Source organism: Peromyscus eremicus, chromosome 9, assembly GCF_949786415.1.
Source record: "Peromyscus eremicus chromosome 9, PerEre_H2_v1, whole genome shotgun sequence".
Lineage (NCBI taxonomy): Eukaryota > Metazoa > Chordata > Mammalia > Rodentia > Cricetidae > Peromyscus > Peromyscus eremicus.
Genome location: NC_081425.1, coordinates 83307841 through 83322993, shown reverse-complemented (window position 1 = coordinate 83322993; position 15153 = coordinate 83307841). Strand labels below are relative to the sequence as shown.

The 15153-nt window shown below is 46.4% G+C and overlaps 2 protein-coding genes across 2 annotated transcripts; both read left to right on the top strand.

Annotated features, from left to right (window-relative positions):
* Nucleotides 1-145: 145 nt before the first annotated feature.
* On the top strand, nt 146-4614 carry LOC131919067 (DNA-directed RNA polymerase III subunit RPC1-like). The gene is made up of 4 exons (XM_059273126.1): nt 146-215; nt 2308-2471; nt 2664-2795; nt 4477-4614. Exons 1-4 carry the CDS (start codon nt 146-148, stop codon nt 4612-4614), a joined length of 504 nt encoding a protein of 167 aa, XP_059129109.1.
* Nucleotides 4615-6003: 1389 nt separating this feature from the next.
* On the top strand, nt 6004-13982 carry LOC131919066 (disks large homolog 5-like). The gene is made up of 6 exons (XM_059273125.1): nt 6004-6195; nt 7314-7473; nt 8813-8944; nt 9796-9963; nt 10959-11087; nt 12229-13982. The coding sequence occupies exons 1-6, from the start codon at nt 6168-6170 to the stop codon at nt 12386-12388; spliced, it is 777 nt and encodes a 258-aa protein (XP_059129108.1). The 5' UTR covers nt 6004-6167; the 3' UTR covers nt 12389-13982.
* Nucleotides 13983-15153: the final 1171 nt, after the last annotated feature.

Sequence of the window (15153 nt, the reverse complement as noted above, 5' to 3'; positions counted from 1 at the left end):
AATCCCATCCTGGAACTTCTCTCTTCTCTCCCTTCACAACTGTCCCTCACCTGGAACCCTCTGGGACCCGGGAACCCAGCCTCCACCCCCAGCCGCGTTGTACATTTTCTTAGCTACATCCGTCTCCCGGAACTGCTCCTTCACCATGGTGCCGGCTGCCGAGTGCCCTTCTCCAGGCTCCGACTACAGAAACCACTGTCGCTGCAACTTCCCGGGCGCTTCTGGATTTAGGGCTCAGAGAGCAGCCGCTGTCCCTCGGCCACCGTAGAGCACCGCACGTGCCGCTTCCTCTTCTGCCATGGGGTCTGTCCAGAGAGGCTTCGCACCTGCTGCTTTGCGACCTCCCGCTACACCGCCATCCAGCGGCTCCTGCATGAAATGCACTAGGGCGCGCTGATTCCGCCCCCCCCTCAAAAAAAAACCCCACCCATTTTCTGGAGGGTTTCTCAAAACGACAGTGAAATGCCACACTTTCTTGTCTCAAGACAAATAAATAAATAAATAAATAAATAAATAAATAAATAAATAAATAAATAAATAAATAAATAAATAAATAAATAAATAAATAAACAAATAAATAAACAAATAAATAAACAAATAAATAAATAAGCAAGCAAATAAATAAGCAAATAAATAAGCAAATAAATAATTAAATAAATACATCAAATGAAAAAAACAAAATCAATATTTTGTGAATGAAGCGCATTGGAAACCAAAATCCACCTGCCAAAGAAAATAGATTGTTACTTCACTAAATCTATTATTGAAAATTTTCAGCTTTTTTAAATTTAATTTTATTTTTTCTTTATTTTAACTCTTTATTAAGAATTTTTTAAATTAATTTTACATACCATCCACAGATCCCCCTCTCTTTCCTCCTCTTGCTCCACCCTACCCCCTCCCAAAAAAAACCCCTCCATTTCCACCTCCAAATATGTAAGGTCTCCCATGGAGAGTCAGCAAAGCCTGGTACATTCAGTTGAGAGAGGTCCAAGCCTCTCCCCCTGCATCAAGGCTGTGCAAGGTGTCCCACCATAGCCATAGGTAGTGGGCTCCAAAAAGCCGGCTCATACACCAGAGATGGATCATGATCCTACTGCCAGGAGCCCCTTAAGCAGACCAAGCTACAAAACCATCTTGCTTGTGGAAGAGGGCCTAGTCCAGTCCCATGCAGGCTCCACAGCTGTTGGTCTAAAGATCATATGGAAAGACAAAAACCTACGATAGCTAAAACAATTCTGTACAATAAAGCAACCTCCTGAGGCATCACTATCCTGGACCTCAATTTCTACTATAGAGCTATAGTAATAAAAACAGCTTGGTATTGGCATAAGAACCGAAATGTAGACCAATGGAATCGAATTAAAGACCCTGACATAAATATGCACACCTTTAAACACCTGATTTTTGACAAAGAAGCCAAAACTGTACAATGGAAAAAAGAAAGCATGTTCAACAAATGGTGCTGGCGTAACTGGATGTCAACATGTAGAAGATTGCAAATAGATCCATATCTGTCGCCATGCACAAAACTCAAGTCCAAATAAATCAAAGACCACAGCATAAATCCAGTTACACTGAACCTGATAGAAGAGAAAGTGGGAAGTAGCCTGTAACGTATTGGCACAGGAGACCACTTCCTAAACACCAGTGAGTTACAACTACCAAAGACAGTCTAGAGCCAAGCCCCTGGCAGAGCACACAGACAGCCAACCTGAGGGCTTAGCTCACCTTTGGAGCCACAAGGGCCATGGTGAGGGCGCTGTTGCTCTGGTCCAGCTCTTAGAGGCAGGTACTGCCAGGATAGTCCTGGATCACAGACTGCTGCTTCAGGATCAGGGGCTGGGGGGAGGGACAGAGGAGGGGAGAATATGTAGTCTGTGAGGTGCCAGGCTCTGGCTCTGCAGATCACAATCCTTCAATCCTACATTTACAGAAAATTCGAGAACATTTCATCAGGATATCACATTTCTAATCACTAAAGTTTCATGAGCTAAGGCAATCAAAAAGCCCCAGCTGCACAAAGGCCTTTCTTCTCTTATCCTTGGCTCTGAGACTGCACCTCTATCAGTTAGTCTCTTTTCTACTCCTTCTCCAAGCTGACTGTAGATTGGGGCACAGTCCTCTGAACCATCTTTCACCTAACCCAAGCAGTACCTAGGCACTCCTGGAGTACACACACCACTGGTGATAAATGGGCTGAGAATGGCATGAATTAGTTACCAGCCAATTCTTCAGCCCTGTTTCTGAACCTCTCAGTAGGGACCTAGAGGCTGCAGCATCTTAAGGATTCTGTGTCGAATGCAGGTGGTGGTATAGAGCATTCTGGGGTGTCCAGAGCTGTCATCCATATCCACAAGCACAGGGGAATAGAGAAGTTCAAGCTTCTGGTAGAAGGTGACAACCTGCAGGCAGTCATGGCCACCAATAGTGTGAAAGGCAGCCATAACACTTCCAATAACACGTATGAGGTACCATTGCATCTGGACCCTCAGCCAATATCCAGCAGTTTCCTGTCCCTGGCATTTGCTTCCCCAACAATTACAAAACAATCAACTTGGGCAAATAGAGCAGTGTTTGTTTTGTGCTTGTCAAATGGGAAGAAGTAGGAGTGAGGTAGCTCCCAGAAGGGACTGCCTCCACTCACTCCTAGCTCTCCCTAGGTGGAGAAAACTCTGGGCATTGAGGCTGCCCGGACAACCATCATCAATGAGATCCAGTACACGATGGTCAACCATGGCATGAGCATCGACAGGAGGCACGTGATGCTGCTCTCCGACCTGATGACCTATAAGGTGTGAGAGAAGGGATGCTCCGGGTTGTCAGGGGTCGTGAAACCCACGGTCTGTCAAACAGCCAGAGAGTGTAAACAGCATAGAAAGTACACTTCTGTGAGGACTGACCTGGACAAGAAGTAGGTGTCACCACCAAAGGCCATGTCTGCTGATGGGATCAGGTGTTTCAGTAAATTCTCCATGTGAGAATTTCAACACAACCAGTCATTGGAGGAGAAAGCTTGAACATGGCTTTTGTCCATGTCCTGAGTCTTATTCTACAGCCATTCTGGCCATTACCAAAACTAGGATGCCCAGGGGACTTAGGTGATGGTTCCCTAACCCATTCCAGTGCCGCTTCTGTAGCCATTTCCAGAGAGTAGGACTGGGGGCTCAGTGGAAGAGTGCTTGCCTAGCATTAGCATGCATGGGCCCTGTGTTTGATCTCCATCAGCACTCACACACACACACACACACACACACACACACACACACACACACACACAGAGTAAATTACCTTGTTCTCAGGTGAGAGTGTAGTAGGAAGCTGCTATGAGTGTTTGCTTCCTCCCCATACAGTAGAGCATTGTGATTATACGACCCTTTCCTGATAAGCCTATACTGAAGTAGAGGACTTTAAGAAACCAGAAATGTAGCTCAGATGTAGAGCAAGGTCATGGTAAATATCCCTAAGTCCCTGGGCTCATTTCCAGCACCAAAAATAAACTACACCAAGTGAGGCCATGGCAGACCTGAAGGAGACGGTGTCTGCAAGTATGTCTTCTACTTTGACTTTTTTTTTAAGGTTATATGGTATTTCACTGGATCTGCAATTCAGGTTTATATCTATTTGTTGTATGTACATGTGGGTACATAATCATGTGGGTGCCCCTCCATTTATGTGGAGGCCAGAGGTCAACCTTATTTCCTCATGAGCCATTGATTTTGTTTTCTCAAATGCTTCTGTTAGCATATATTAATTGTGCATAACATGGATTCCATTATAGCCTTTTGTGCATGTATATCCTGACATACTTTGGTCATATTCACCCCTGTTACCCTCTCTTGTGCACTTCCCACGCCCCCTTTTCCCCTTCTTCTTCCTCCTAGTCCTTCTATCTTCATGCCTTTTTTAAATGACCCAATGAATGTCATTAGGGCTGATTACAACAGCAGATGTTAGAGACAGGTTCTTTACTGGACCATGGATACCTCACCAGTGTTTACACCATTGAAGAATATGTCTGTCTCCACTCCCCAAAAAATAACCACTACCTGACTATAAATCCTCAGGGGAGGCTTCACGAAGTCCTCCCTCACGTGATTAAGATATTGACAGTGGCGGTCCTGTGTGGGTCTGTTGCACTTTTGGCTCATTTCCTTGACTGGAATTAGCTAAATTGTTTCTAGTATCAGCTTAATGATCATAGGAAAGGAGAAGCAACCCCCCTTTTAAAACTCAGGTTTTTAATTCTGTGTGGCACAGCATCTGGGTACAACTGACAAGTGACAGGCTCCTTGTCCTTGGGATCATCAAGCCCCAATGGCTATGAAGTTGCACTGAGAACCATCTGCCTTTAGTGGTGCCATGAAAAGCTGCCTGGCTGTTCCTGTTTTTTCTGGTGTTGGGATAATGTCTTCTGCTTTGTTTTGAACTTCCTGGAGTGGCTTGAGACTCATCTGACGATCTTCCCTGGCACAGGGTGAAGTCCTGGGTATTACCAGGTTTGGCCTGGCCAAGATGAAGGAGAGTGTGTTGATGCTGGCCTCCTTTGAGAAGATAACTGACCATCTCTTTGATGCTGCTTACTTTGGGCAAGAAAGACTGAGTATGTGGTAGGTTTGCAGTGTAGATGACCTATAGCTTAAAGGATGAATGGATTATTTGTCTTCAGAGCCCAGCTAAGGCATCCTGCCCTCCCTCTCCCCATTCTGTGAGCTCCTTTCAGTGCAGACAGTTCTTCAGTTCCAAAAAGAAAATATGGACCCTGAGCCAGTGGAGATCTTTTAGTCCTTGAAACTGTACTTGGCCACATTGACTAACAACCTACATGTTGTCCAAGATTGACAGAAGGTAGACAGTGGAAGAGCCTCCAGATGTAGCAGTAGGGTGTTCTGTGGTCCTGCTTCCTAGTGAGGCACTGAACATCATTTTAAGAGCCAAGTAGGACAGAAAATGGGGGGACAAAGGTGGAAGATGGAGAGAGAGAGAAGGTAATGGGAAATCCAGGCCTTGTGATGGATGCCTTTTATCCCAGGACTCAGGAGGCAGAGGCATGCAGATTTCTGTGAGCTCAGGGCAGCCTCTTCTACGTAGCAAGTTCCAGGTCAGACAAGTCTACACCGTGAGACCCTGTCTTCAAAACATCATCAAAGTGAAGTGAAAGAAAAGTGAGGAGGGTTAGAATGGGAGAAGCCCATGCACAAGCCAGAGTATACATGTCAGACACCAGGACTGAAACCTGGCATCCACCAATGACACCTTTGCAGCCTGGGTACAGCCTCTGTCCGCCACTCTACTAGGAAATGTCCCCTGTCTCTGTGTGGAGCACTCTAGTCCAGGGTTAGATCTCACTGTGTGTTGGGGTTAGTTTGGCACTTTGCCTCTCTGTTCTGGAGTTGTCTTTGGCATCAAACTAGAATGCATCTACATCCTGCTTCCTTCCTGTCGAATCAGAGTCCCGGCATAGAGCCTTAGACTCTTGAACTGTACACCATCATTAGCAGTCTTGAGGAAGAAGAGGGGTGGTTCCTCTAAAGTCTCTTATGAACAGAGGTCCTGGGCAGGACCTCTTAGTGACAGCAACACATTGCTTGTCTACACCCAGTCTTGTAACAAATCTGGGCATTGGGCAGTATACTAAGGTACTCATAGGAACATAAGTGTCTGAATTCCATCCTAATTTGAACTCTGAATGAAAAGAGTTGGGGTATCATCTGTGGTTCAATAGTATTTAATTGCTCATATTGATGAATAGAGGGATATTGAAGAAGGAATGAGACACTCCTGGGCAGTGTTTGGATAGTATAGCTAAGTTCCCAACATGGGATGTACTTTGGGACTTCCAATGAAGCTAAGAGAACTAACTCTGGCTTTGGAAGGAGGAGATGCTGAATGGCTTCTTCTATGTTCCAAGAGAGGCTCCTAGAAAGTGAACCAGGGCTTCTGGTCAGTTAAGGGAGAACCAATTAGCAGGGTGGCAAAGGCTGTTCCCCATGACATCAGCAGTCCCTTCTCTGGGCATTCTGTTGTATCCTGGAGAGCTCTTGGCATCCCCTGTGATGTCACCAGTGTTGTAGCGACATCAAACTGCCTCAGGGCATTTCTTCAGCCTACAGGGTAGAGCATAGACATGCTGCTGGTAAGACTGAGGAGTCTCCTTGAGAGAGAGAATGGAGAACATCCAGAGAACAGAGAGAGGTAGAAGGAAGCTGACCTTGAGTCTCAGAGGAAAACAAGAACCAAAAAAGGTTTCTGGGGAGGGCACAGTGAGTGCTGGGCAGGAGATGGGAGGTTCCTGGAGGAGGTGGGCTGGAAATGGGCCTTCCAGTAATGGGACAGAGGAGCTGGAGCCTCTGAGAAGCAAATGGGCATCCCTGCTTCTCATAATTCCTGAAAGTCCAGGGTCCAGAACATTAGTGTGTGCCTCCTCTAAGCCAGGATCTAGCAAGGCCAAGGTTGTTGTGCTGGGCATGCCTATCTTTTACCTTTCCTGGGTCTTGGGGTTGTAATGTGGGGACAGAAGGAGACAAGCAGGAGTCAGAGGGACTAATGTGTCCCCAGCTGAGGCCAGGCCTCACTGCACTTCAGCTTCGAGAGTTTCCTTTAGGTGCAGTGGCTGTCGACACTAGTTGCCTGGAGAGAAAAGTGCTTCTGGCCAAGACATCATGTCGGCAGGCTGTCCAGCAGACTCCTCTGACCACCTCTCCCTGACAGTGGTCCCTTAGGGTCCTGAATCAGCAGTTGAGGATGGCAGGTAGTTCTCTAGTGCAGTCAAACAACTGTAGAGATGTGGGACCAGGACAGCGATTGGCTCCTTTGTACAAGCTCTGCATATTCTGGGCTGGCAGTGGGATGACTTGGTGAGTCTGTTAAGCATGTTGTGTCTGTGCATGACATTTCAATCCCAGCCATGGTCCTGGAGTGACCAGGCAGGAGATCTGGACTGTCCACAGCACCTGAGTGCTTGTGCAGTGTTATTCTTCTCCTGGCTTCTGAAAGCACAGGCAGACTTCAGGGCTCTGTGTTACCATGCATGTTGCATCCTGTGCTGCTGTGAATTGGCCCTAAGAAGCCATCTCTGTGTTCCCTGAAGCATGTGTAGGAAGACAGAGGAAACCCCTGGCTGCTTACATAGCCACATCTCTGCAGAGTGATGGGAAAGCTGAGATCCACAAAGGGTACATCTTCACCTGGCCTAAAATATTTGGGTTATCACTGAGTTGCAGACGTGATCTTTCTGTTTGGGCCTCAGGGTGGTCTGTCCATCCTCTATGCCTTGTCACTATGCAAGTTCACTTGTGTTCATCTACCCACAGAGGCTGCTATGGAGCCCTCATCCCACCCAACCCTCCTCACCAAGAAAGGGATGAGGAAGGAGATGCAGAGGCTGAACATGGAGCTGCAGCTGATGATAAGGGAGAGAAATGAGCTGCGTGATCAACTATTCTTCATCAGGAAAGGACCCGTGCACAATAGGTATCTCTTGTTTCAAACTTCCTGGTGTCAATCTTGCATCTGCAAATCACCTTCATCTTCATTTTAACATCTTGGATTCTAGGAGCTTGAGCCCTCAGGGTTTCCCTGTGCCCAACTTCATGTCCCTAAATGGCTCTCAAAATAGGGGGAGAACCTGAAACCTGGGTGGGGGGGAGATGGGGATACTAAATATTCTGCTTCCTCCAATGAAAACCCAAGCCTGTGGTCTGAGTCACACAACTCAGGGATTGAGGCAGTAATGTGTAAGTTCCCAGAATGCATTTGAAAAGACCATGACATGGCTTATTTGAGATACTAGCTGCTGTGAGTTTGTGTGAATCTTTGAACTTGTCTGGCAGGTGACTGTATGTTGGAAAATCCTGGCAGCAGCTGGACCAACCTGGTCCAACTTGGTCCATTTCAATGAGTGACTTTAAGTCTGGAGCTCATCACTGTTTCTCTGTTTTCTTGTAAGTTATACTCTTAGACAGTATTGCTCCAAGCATTTCTTCAGTATCCCACTGTGTGCTCTCCTCTCTTTCACTCCTTCTCGAACTCTCTGCCTCTGCATCTCTCTCTCTCTCTCTCTCTCTCTCTCTCTCTCTCTCTCTCTCTGTCTCTGTCTCTCTCTGTCTCTCTCTCTCCTATAAGCATGGCTGCATTGTGTGAGCATGCACGTGTGTGTGTCTGTCTGTCTGTCTGTCTGTGTCTGTGTCTGTGTCTGTGTGTTTACATGCATTTGCGTGTTTGTGTGTCCCTCCAGACTCTGGGAACCAGGCGTCTGTGGTGGGCCTGATGATTTGCCTGTCTCACACTTTCCAGGTGATGCCAGTGCTGATAAGAGATTTGTGAGCCTCACTTTAAGCAGTTCTGCTCTTGTCCTATGTGCTTACCTTGATGACAAATAGGAATTCCTTGGGGAGTTTTTATAGCTGTCCTGATGTTGGGTCTCATCTCCAGAATTATGTGCTCTGTCCGTCTGTGTGGTAGTAATGACCCCTGATCAAGAATCCTTGTCCTGAAACAAGAGAAACATCATTGTAGGTTTCTTGTGGGCCACGACCTGTAGGATAGACTCCTGGGAACAGAGAGCTAGACTGCCTCTCCAGGCCTACTGAGTGGGCTCATGCAGCAAGGACACCCTCCACCTGAACACCCAGTCTCTGTTGGCCTGGGCCAGGTTTACAAGTTAATTAAGCACCAGGGAGTTTCAGTACATAGTAGCCAGACTGAGACCTCCACTGTGTTGTGGTAGATCAGGACAACAGCTTGTGTTCACATGATCCTTGAGGCCTATATTCATAAAGTTCTTTGTTCCTGGTGCCATGCCCTGTCACAGGCCAAATACTTGGTATGAAGATCTGAAGTTGGAGCACGAGGAGGTCATGACTGACCCACAGAGATTGCAGAATGAGAACACCGAGGCTTCAGAGAAGGTGGATGAGCTTGCCAATCTGACAGTCTTCTATCGGTAAACGCCTGTTGGCATGGACCCTAATAGTTGTTGAGTGGCCATCTCTGCCTTTCTTTGTCTCTAGACTGGAGAGTCCACAGCTCTGGTTCTAACGTTTTTGCACCTTAGCAAGCATCTCTTTGACTTGTGTCTCTTGCACTTAGTTTTGCTAAGTATGAAAGAGACTATTCACTCCTCCCACCATTGTCTTGGAGCCTCGGGCGCCTCTAGGTAGAGGAGCAAACTGAGCTGTGGTGGTGCCATTCCAGTACTCTGGAGGCAGAGTAGACAGATCTCTGTGATCTCAAGGCCAGTCTGGTCTACAGAGGGTTCCAGGACAAAGAGGACTATTATACAGAGAAACCCTGTCTCAAAAAACAAACAAACAAAACGAAAAAAAGAGAGGAAGGAAGAAAGGAAAAGGAAAGTAAAAAGAAAAAAAAGAAAGAAAAGCAATTTGCACCATGAGGGGAATGTCAGGCAGCCCTGGGCATCTGGAGCTCAGGCCCAGGCTTTACAGATCTGGTTCCTGTGGAACCTGTAGATAGAATAAATTCCCCTTAGGTCTCCTGTCCTCCCTCAGAGGGTATTTGTCCACTACTTGCTGATGTTCAGGACAGTTGAGGGACTCCTCTTTCCTTTGAAAGGACATGGATCCCTATTGGTGTGGGGGTTTTCTGAAGTATTTCGATTTTTTTTTTAAATTAGCTGCTCTCTTATTTGGCCTTTTGAGTGTAGCTGTCATGGCTATTTTGGGCTCTTGGCTACATCTTCCTGAGAACCTGGGTTCATTTGTTGTGATGATTCCTGGAGGCAGGGGTGGCAGGAGGAGACTGGCAGGGCGTTACTACACAGAGGGTCTTTTCCAGTGGTCTGCACAGCCAGGTCCTAATGGAACATACTCAGCTAAAGGAGCAGGTAGCCATGCTGAGGCAGGAGAAGAAGAATCGGACAGAGGATTGGGTCCTGCTGAAGCACCACTTGGAGGCATTGAAATCGATGTGTGAGGACCAAGAGGAAGAGACCAGCAACAACAGGTAGGTGCAGGTAGGTGGGTCAGGCTAAGGTCTGGCACCGTTTGCCCATTGGATTCTCTGTCTGCCCATCCACCCTCCTGTGCTTTCACCCATCACCTTACTCATCCATGCTCCCATCCAGCCACCCACCTCATGCCATCTGAGGTGTTCACTTCAGTGTCCATGCACAAGTACTTCTGGGAAGTTAGCCTCTTCTGAGAAACTAAATTATTGGCAAGCCATGGCTGCTGCTCTGCTTGAAACTGTGGTCCAATGAGGGAAATGGGCCAATAACATATCACACCTAAATGTCATTATGATAGGTAGGATGCTATGCACAGAGCTTTGAATGAGTGAATTGTGGGTCCTGAGTCTCATGTGCTTGGCAGGGGTCATGTGAGATCACAGAGGGGAAGCAGCTTACAAGGAGGAGTATCCCATGTAAATGCCAAATGAGTCCTCCTCACAGTCATAGATTTGGGTGGCATGTGGCCTTCTCCTTTCTTCATGAATCCCAATGTGTTCTCTTCCCTTTGACCGACTATTGGTTCACACTGGCATAAGCCCGAGTAGCAGCTCATGAACCCTACTTTCTGTGAGTGCTCCTTGAGAGCTCTACCATTGTGGAGCATACAATCTGGATTTGATTGGCTGAACAGATGGGGGCTTTTGACAAGCTGAGTGCCGGGGTGGGTGCTTTGCTGCTTGTGAAGTAAAATTCTCTAGCCATCTCAACAGAATCTGGCCAAACAGAGCACACTCCCCACAGTAGTATTAATCCTCAAGGAATGATGTCAGAGTTGTGAGACTCTTCTGAAAGTGCTGGTGTGCTTCGTCTGCTCATCTGTTCATCTTGCATGATGTTGTATTCTGCTCACTTCTTTTTTCTATGAGTGTAGTATAAGCTCTTTTGGCTCGCCTCACCTACCAGTAAGCTGTTTTGATCCTTTGCATGTGCTTCATGTGTATGACACTGTGTGCATGCCTGTAGACAACTCTCCACTAAGAACATGATGTTCTACTGAACAGGAATTTGAAAGATTGGAGGGAAGCCTGCAGGTCCTGCTGAAGCGGAAAGAGATGATCACCCAGGAAAAGGACTTGGCAGAAAAGCTGCAGCATCACTTTGAGGTCTCCCAAATAAGGTAGGAACCCAGGCTGGGGGAAGCAGGTGGAGCCAAGTGGGTTCCTTATACCTGGGATCACTGTCATTTATGGGCTCCTGCTCACATGCATGGCTCCCAGCTACAAGCAGGGCAAGAACACTTCAGAGTATTGTTCAGGTGGAGTTAACAAACAATTCTGTCCAGGAATCAATATGTTTAATACTCAGTGTGTCTGAGCAATTGTGTCCTTTCTTCCCCCTGTTTGCTCTGGTATGGTCTGAGGAGGCTTTCCTTATACTCAGAGAATCTGCCTGCTTCTGCCTCCGCATGATGGAATTCAAAGTTGTGCATCACCAGGCCTTGCTGAAATTACATTTTCACTTAGGAACATCCCCTGTAGAAAAGAGATTCCTACCTTTGAATACTGCTCTGTGCAGCATTTTCCCATTTGCTGGGACAAGTGTTCTCTGGATTGAATAGGTTAAGGACTTTCCAGAATGAACCCAGGCAACTGCTTCAGCTGCAGGGAAGATCAGAACCTTTTTGGGAGTGTTCTGTAACAGACTGTCAAAGAGTCAGGATGCAGATTCCTAGCTCTGGTCCTAAGAAAACCACAAGTTTCTGTTTGATCACAGAGCCCATGCATGGCCAGTGTTCTCAGGCACACATCTCAGGAAATGCTGCTCTAGGATTACTGACTGATCCTGTCTTGCATGTTGGTCATGTTCAAGGTGCCTCATGAGCATGAGTCCTGAGCTATCTTCATGACCTTGTTTGAGTGTCCAGATTGCAAGGCTGCAATATGGCTATCAATAAAATGATGTGGTATCAGTAATTCATCATGAATAATGAGTATCACTCCTGTGCTGTTGAGTATGTTATTAATACGTTGTTACTTTTACAAAATGATGTCCCCAGACTGTAGGAGAAAGACCCTTTCTTTCTAGTCGAACAGAGAACAAACATTACTCAGTCAAATTCTGACAGGGGTTTAGGGCTGAGGAAAGTTCTAGGCCCAGCTACTCTGTGACTCTTATTCCTTGGGCGTACAAACACTGACTTCAGTCAAAAGATCCCTGTTGACTCTCCAGCACAGTTGAGGTGGTGGGAGGCAGCAGTTTAATATCTGACAATGGCAGGTCCCCAGCAGGATTGTGTCCTAACTGCCTTTCTCTCCTAGGTCAGAGAAACTGACACATGAGCTGGAACAGGCCACAGCCCAGGATGATAGCCTGCTTCAGAAGGAGCTGTTAAACCAGGAGCCACCTGCTGAGCCCAATCTCTGGGAAATTCTGGATTATGATGCACTTTCTCCTTATTATTTTATTTCCTGTGTGTGAATAGGCCTTGATTGTGCCCAGCCATTTACCCTGGATGGCTGCTTCTAGGCCTTGACTCCCTTTCCTTATTGACAGTACTGTTTGAGAAACTAAGAAATCCAAAGGAAGGCACACACCTTGAAGCATGGCATTGTTCACCCTAGGATCAAGGCCTCCTCAAAAGAAGAACCCATCATAGCTCTGAACTTACCATGAAGCAAAAACCACCTGACCTGCAGGTCATCCAGACCCAGTCTGATCCATGTGTCTGTTGGCTCAGTACTCCTGAAGAAAGGAAAGCATCAAAATAAGACTGAGACACAGAAAACCTGACAAAATAATTACTCAGAACCCTGACATCCACCAGCAAGTGGCCCCAGTGAGGAATACAACACCATGGAGGGAGGAGATGTTGGAATACAAAACTCACTATGTCAGTTTATGGTCAAGGACTTTGACAAGCTGACTGATTTCTCAGCTCTCCATTTGTGGCAGGAAATCATCTTGGAAGACTTTATTGATGTCATGCTGTTATCCAGACAGACCACACCCAAAAGCATAGTATTCTCCCTCCAGTGCAGTGCTGAATCAGACCAACTCCATGACATGCTGAAGCACTGCTGGAGATAGTCCCCACAGATGTGACCACAGTCCCTCTTTCCATGTAGTAGTTATTTGATCTCCCATTAGGAGGACCAATGGGGATTCTCAGTTTCACATCTGGACTGAAGGGATCAGACCTGAAAAGGTTCTGTAGAAGGTGTCAGAGTCACCTTTGACCTTTGTGGACACTCAATGACCCTTATGGAGTTGTGGGTCTTGAATAATCACACAGGCAAATGTTGATTGAAACAATCTCATAGTAGCCAACACATTGCAGGTACATCCTTCTGTAGAACTTGTTCACAGATCAGCTAGCCAAGTCTGTGTATATTATACCAGCAGAGGGCGGTAATTCATCAGAAAACATCCCTTAGTGTCTCAGAGAGTACTCTGAATAAGCCCTTATCATTGATAGGGCCTAGCAGTCATTTGGTTGAGAAAGCTCAGATAATGTTCTGATGCTCAAGAGCTGTGTCAGGTGTTCATGGATCATGTGAACATCATCTGAATGGCATGTGTATAGAACGTGCCATTCCAAAGACGGAATGGCACCCTATATCCAGTTCAGGGAGGTGGACTTCCAGCCCCTGCTTTAGGATGAGATCCTTTGAGTATAAAGGAAAGATGTATGGGAATCACAAGTGCAATCATGTGACAGTAGAAAAACTAGACAGTACAGCATCATGACCTGCAGGGAGCATGGCCTGAGTGTGCTGCCAGTGTTGTGCCTGCAGCTGATGAGATTCAGGCATGACCCCAGATGACCTATATTTATCATAACTGCATCTATCATAAGCCTGAATTTTTGGAACAATTCTCACTTTCTGAATATTGGATGAAGATAGATCTCAGGACCTACAATTTATTCACCATGTAGCCCTGATTCCCAACAGAGAGAATCATAATGGATTACTGGGCTTATCTTAAGCCTAAAGGTGACTGGAAATGATATAATTTGGGGATGAGGAGGTGTGCATGCAAGCATGTTTCATAAAGAGAGGACCTGATGCTATCTTTGAAGGTGTATGTTTCTAATACATGGAACAGGAGTTAGTATAAACCAAAATGTAGAGAATTGTGAATGGACAAAGCATTAAGTGCATGAGGATCAGCATGCAGTTCAGAGCTGAGGACGTGACACTATATCCAGACATGCATGACTCTGTGCAGGATGCCTAAGAAAAATGAAAACGCTGTGGTGTCCAGGAACAAAACACCAGGGAGACTCAGGCTGCTAGAAACTGTGTGCTACAAAAGTATTAGTGCATATTAGGAAGATGAACTTTCAGAAGATTTATCTCTTTGGAATGGAAAGATTGCAGCTGAGGTAAAGCCTTGGCCCAGGTAGATCTTTAAGGTGTGTTTGCACATAGAGGTGTTTGGGATCCCACTCTTGCTAAGGATGAACAGGAGAGTGCTGTGGGATGTTCTGTATGGCAAATGTGTTGCTCTGATTGGTTGGTAAATACAACACTGATTGGCCAGTAGTCAGGCAGGAGGAAGTATAGGCAGGACAAGGAGGAGAATAAAGCTGGGAAGTGGAAGGCTGAGTCAGACACTGCCAGCCGCCAAGATGGCAAACAGCATGTGAAGATGCCGATAAGCCACGAGCCACGTGGCAAGGTATAGATTTATAGAAATGGATTAATTTAAGCTGTAAGAACAGTTAGCAAGAAGCCTGCCACGGCCATACAGTTTGTAAGCAATATAAGTCTCTGTGTTGACTTGGTCTGGTCTGAGTGGCTGTGGGACTGGTGGGTGACAAAGACTTGCCCTGACTGTGGGCCAGGCAGGAAAACTCTAGCTACAGGAGAGGGCTTTGAAGAAGTGCTGAAGCATATCCAGAGCTGCTGGGCATCCAGGAGGAGTGCGGGTATAAATCAGTGCTTGTCCTGATGGACCATCAAGGATACTTTAGTGAAGATGACTCAAGTGAATTCAACAGTGTTTGAGCCCAAACCTGTAATGTTTTTATCCTTGAACTTGGTATAAACTGACTTACAAAGCCCCAAAGAGGCATGGCTATGCTCTTCTTGAAAAGGCTGTTGCAATCGTTGACTGCCTTGCTACCTACCATCTGTCCAAGGCCAGGCACAGGCTCCAGGTCTGTGCTGCTCAGTCTGCAGTGAGAGAATTCTACATAGCTTAATTTTGTGTTTGATTTTTGGTTTAGGTTCTTTATC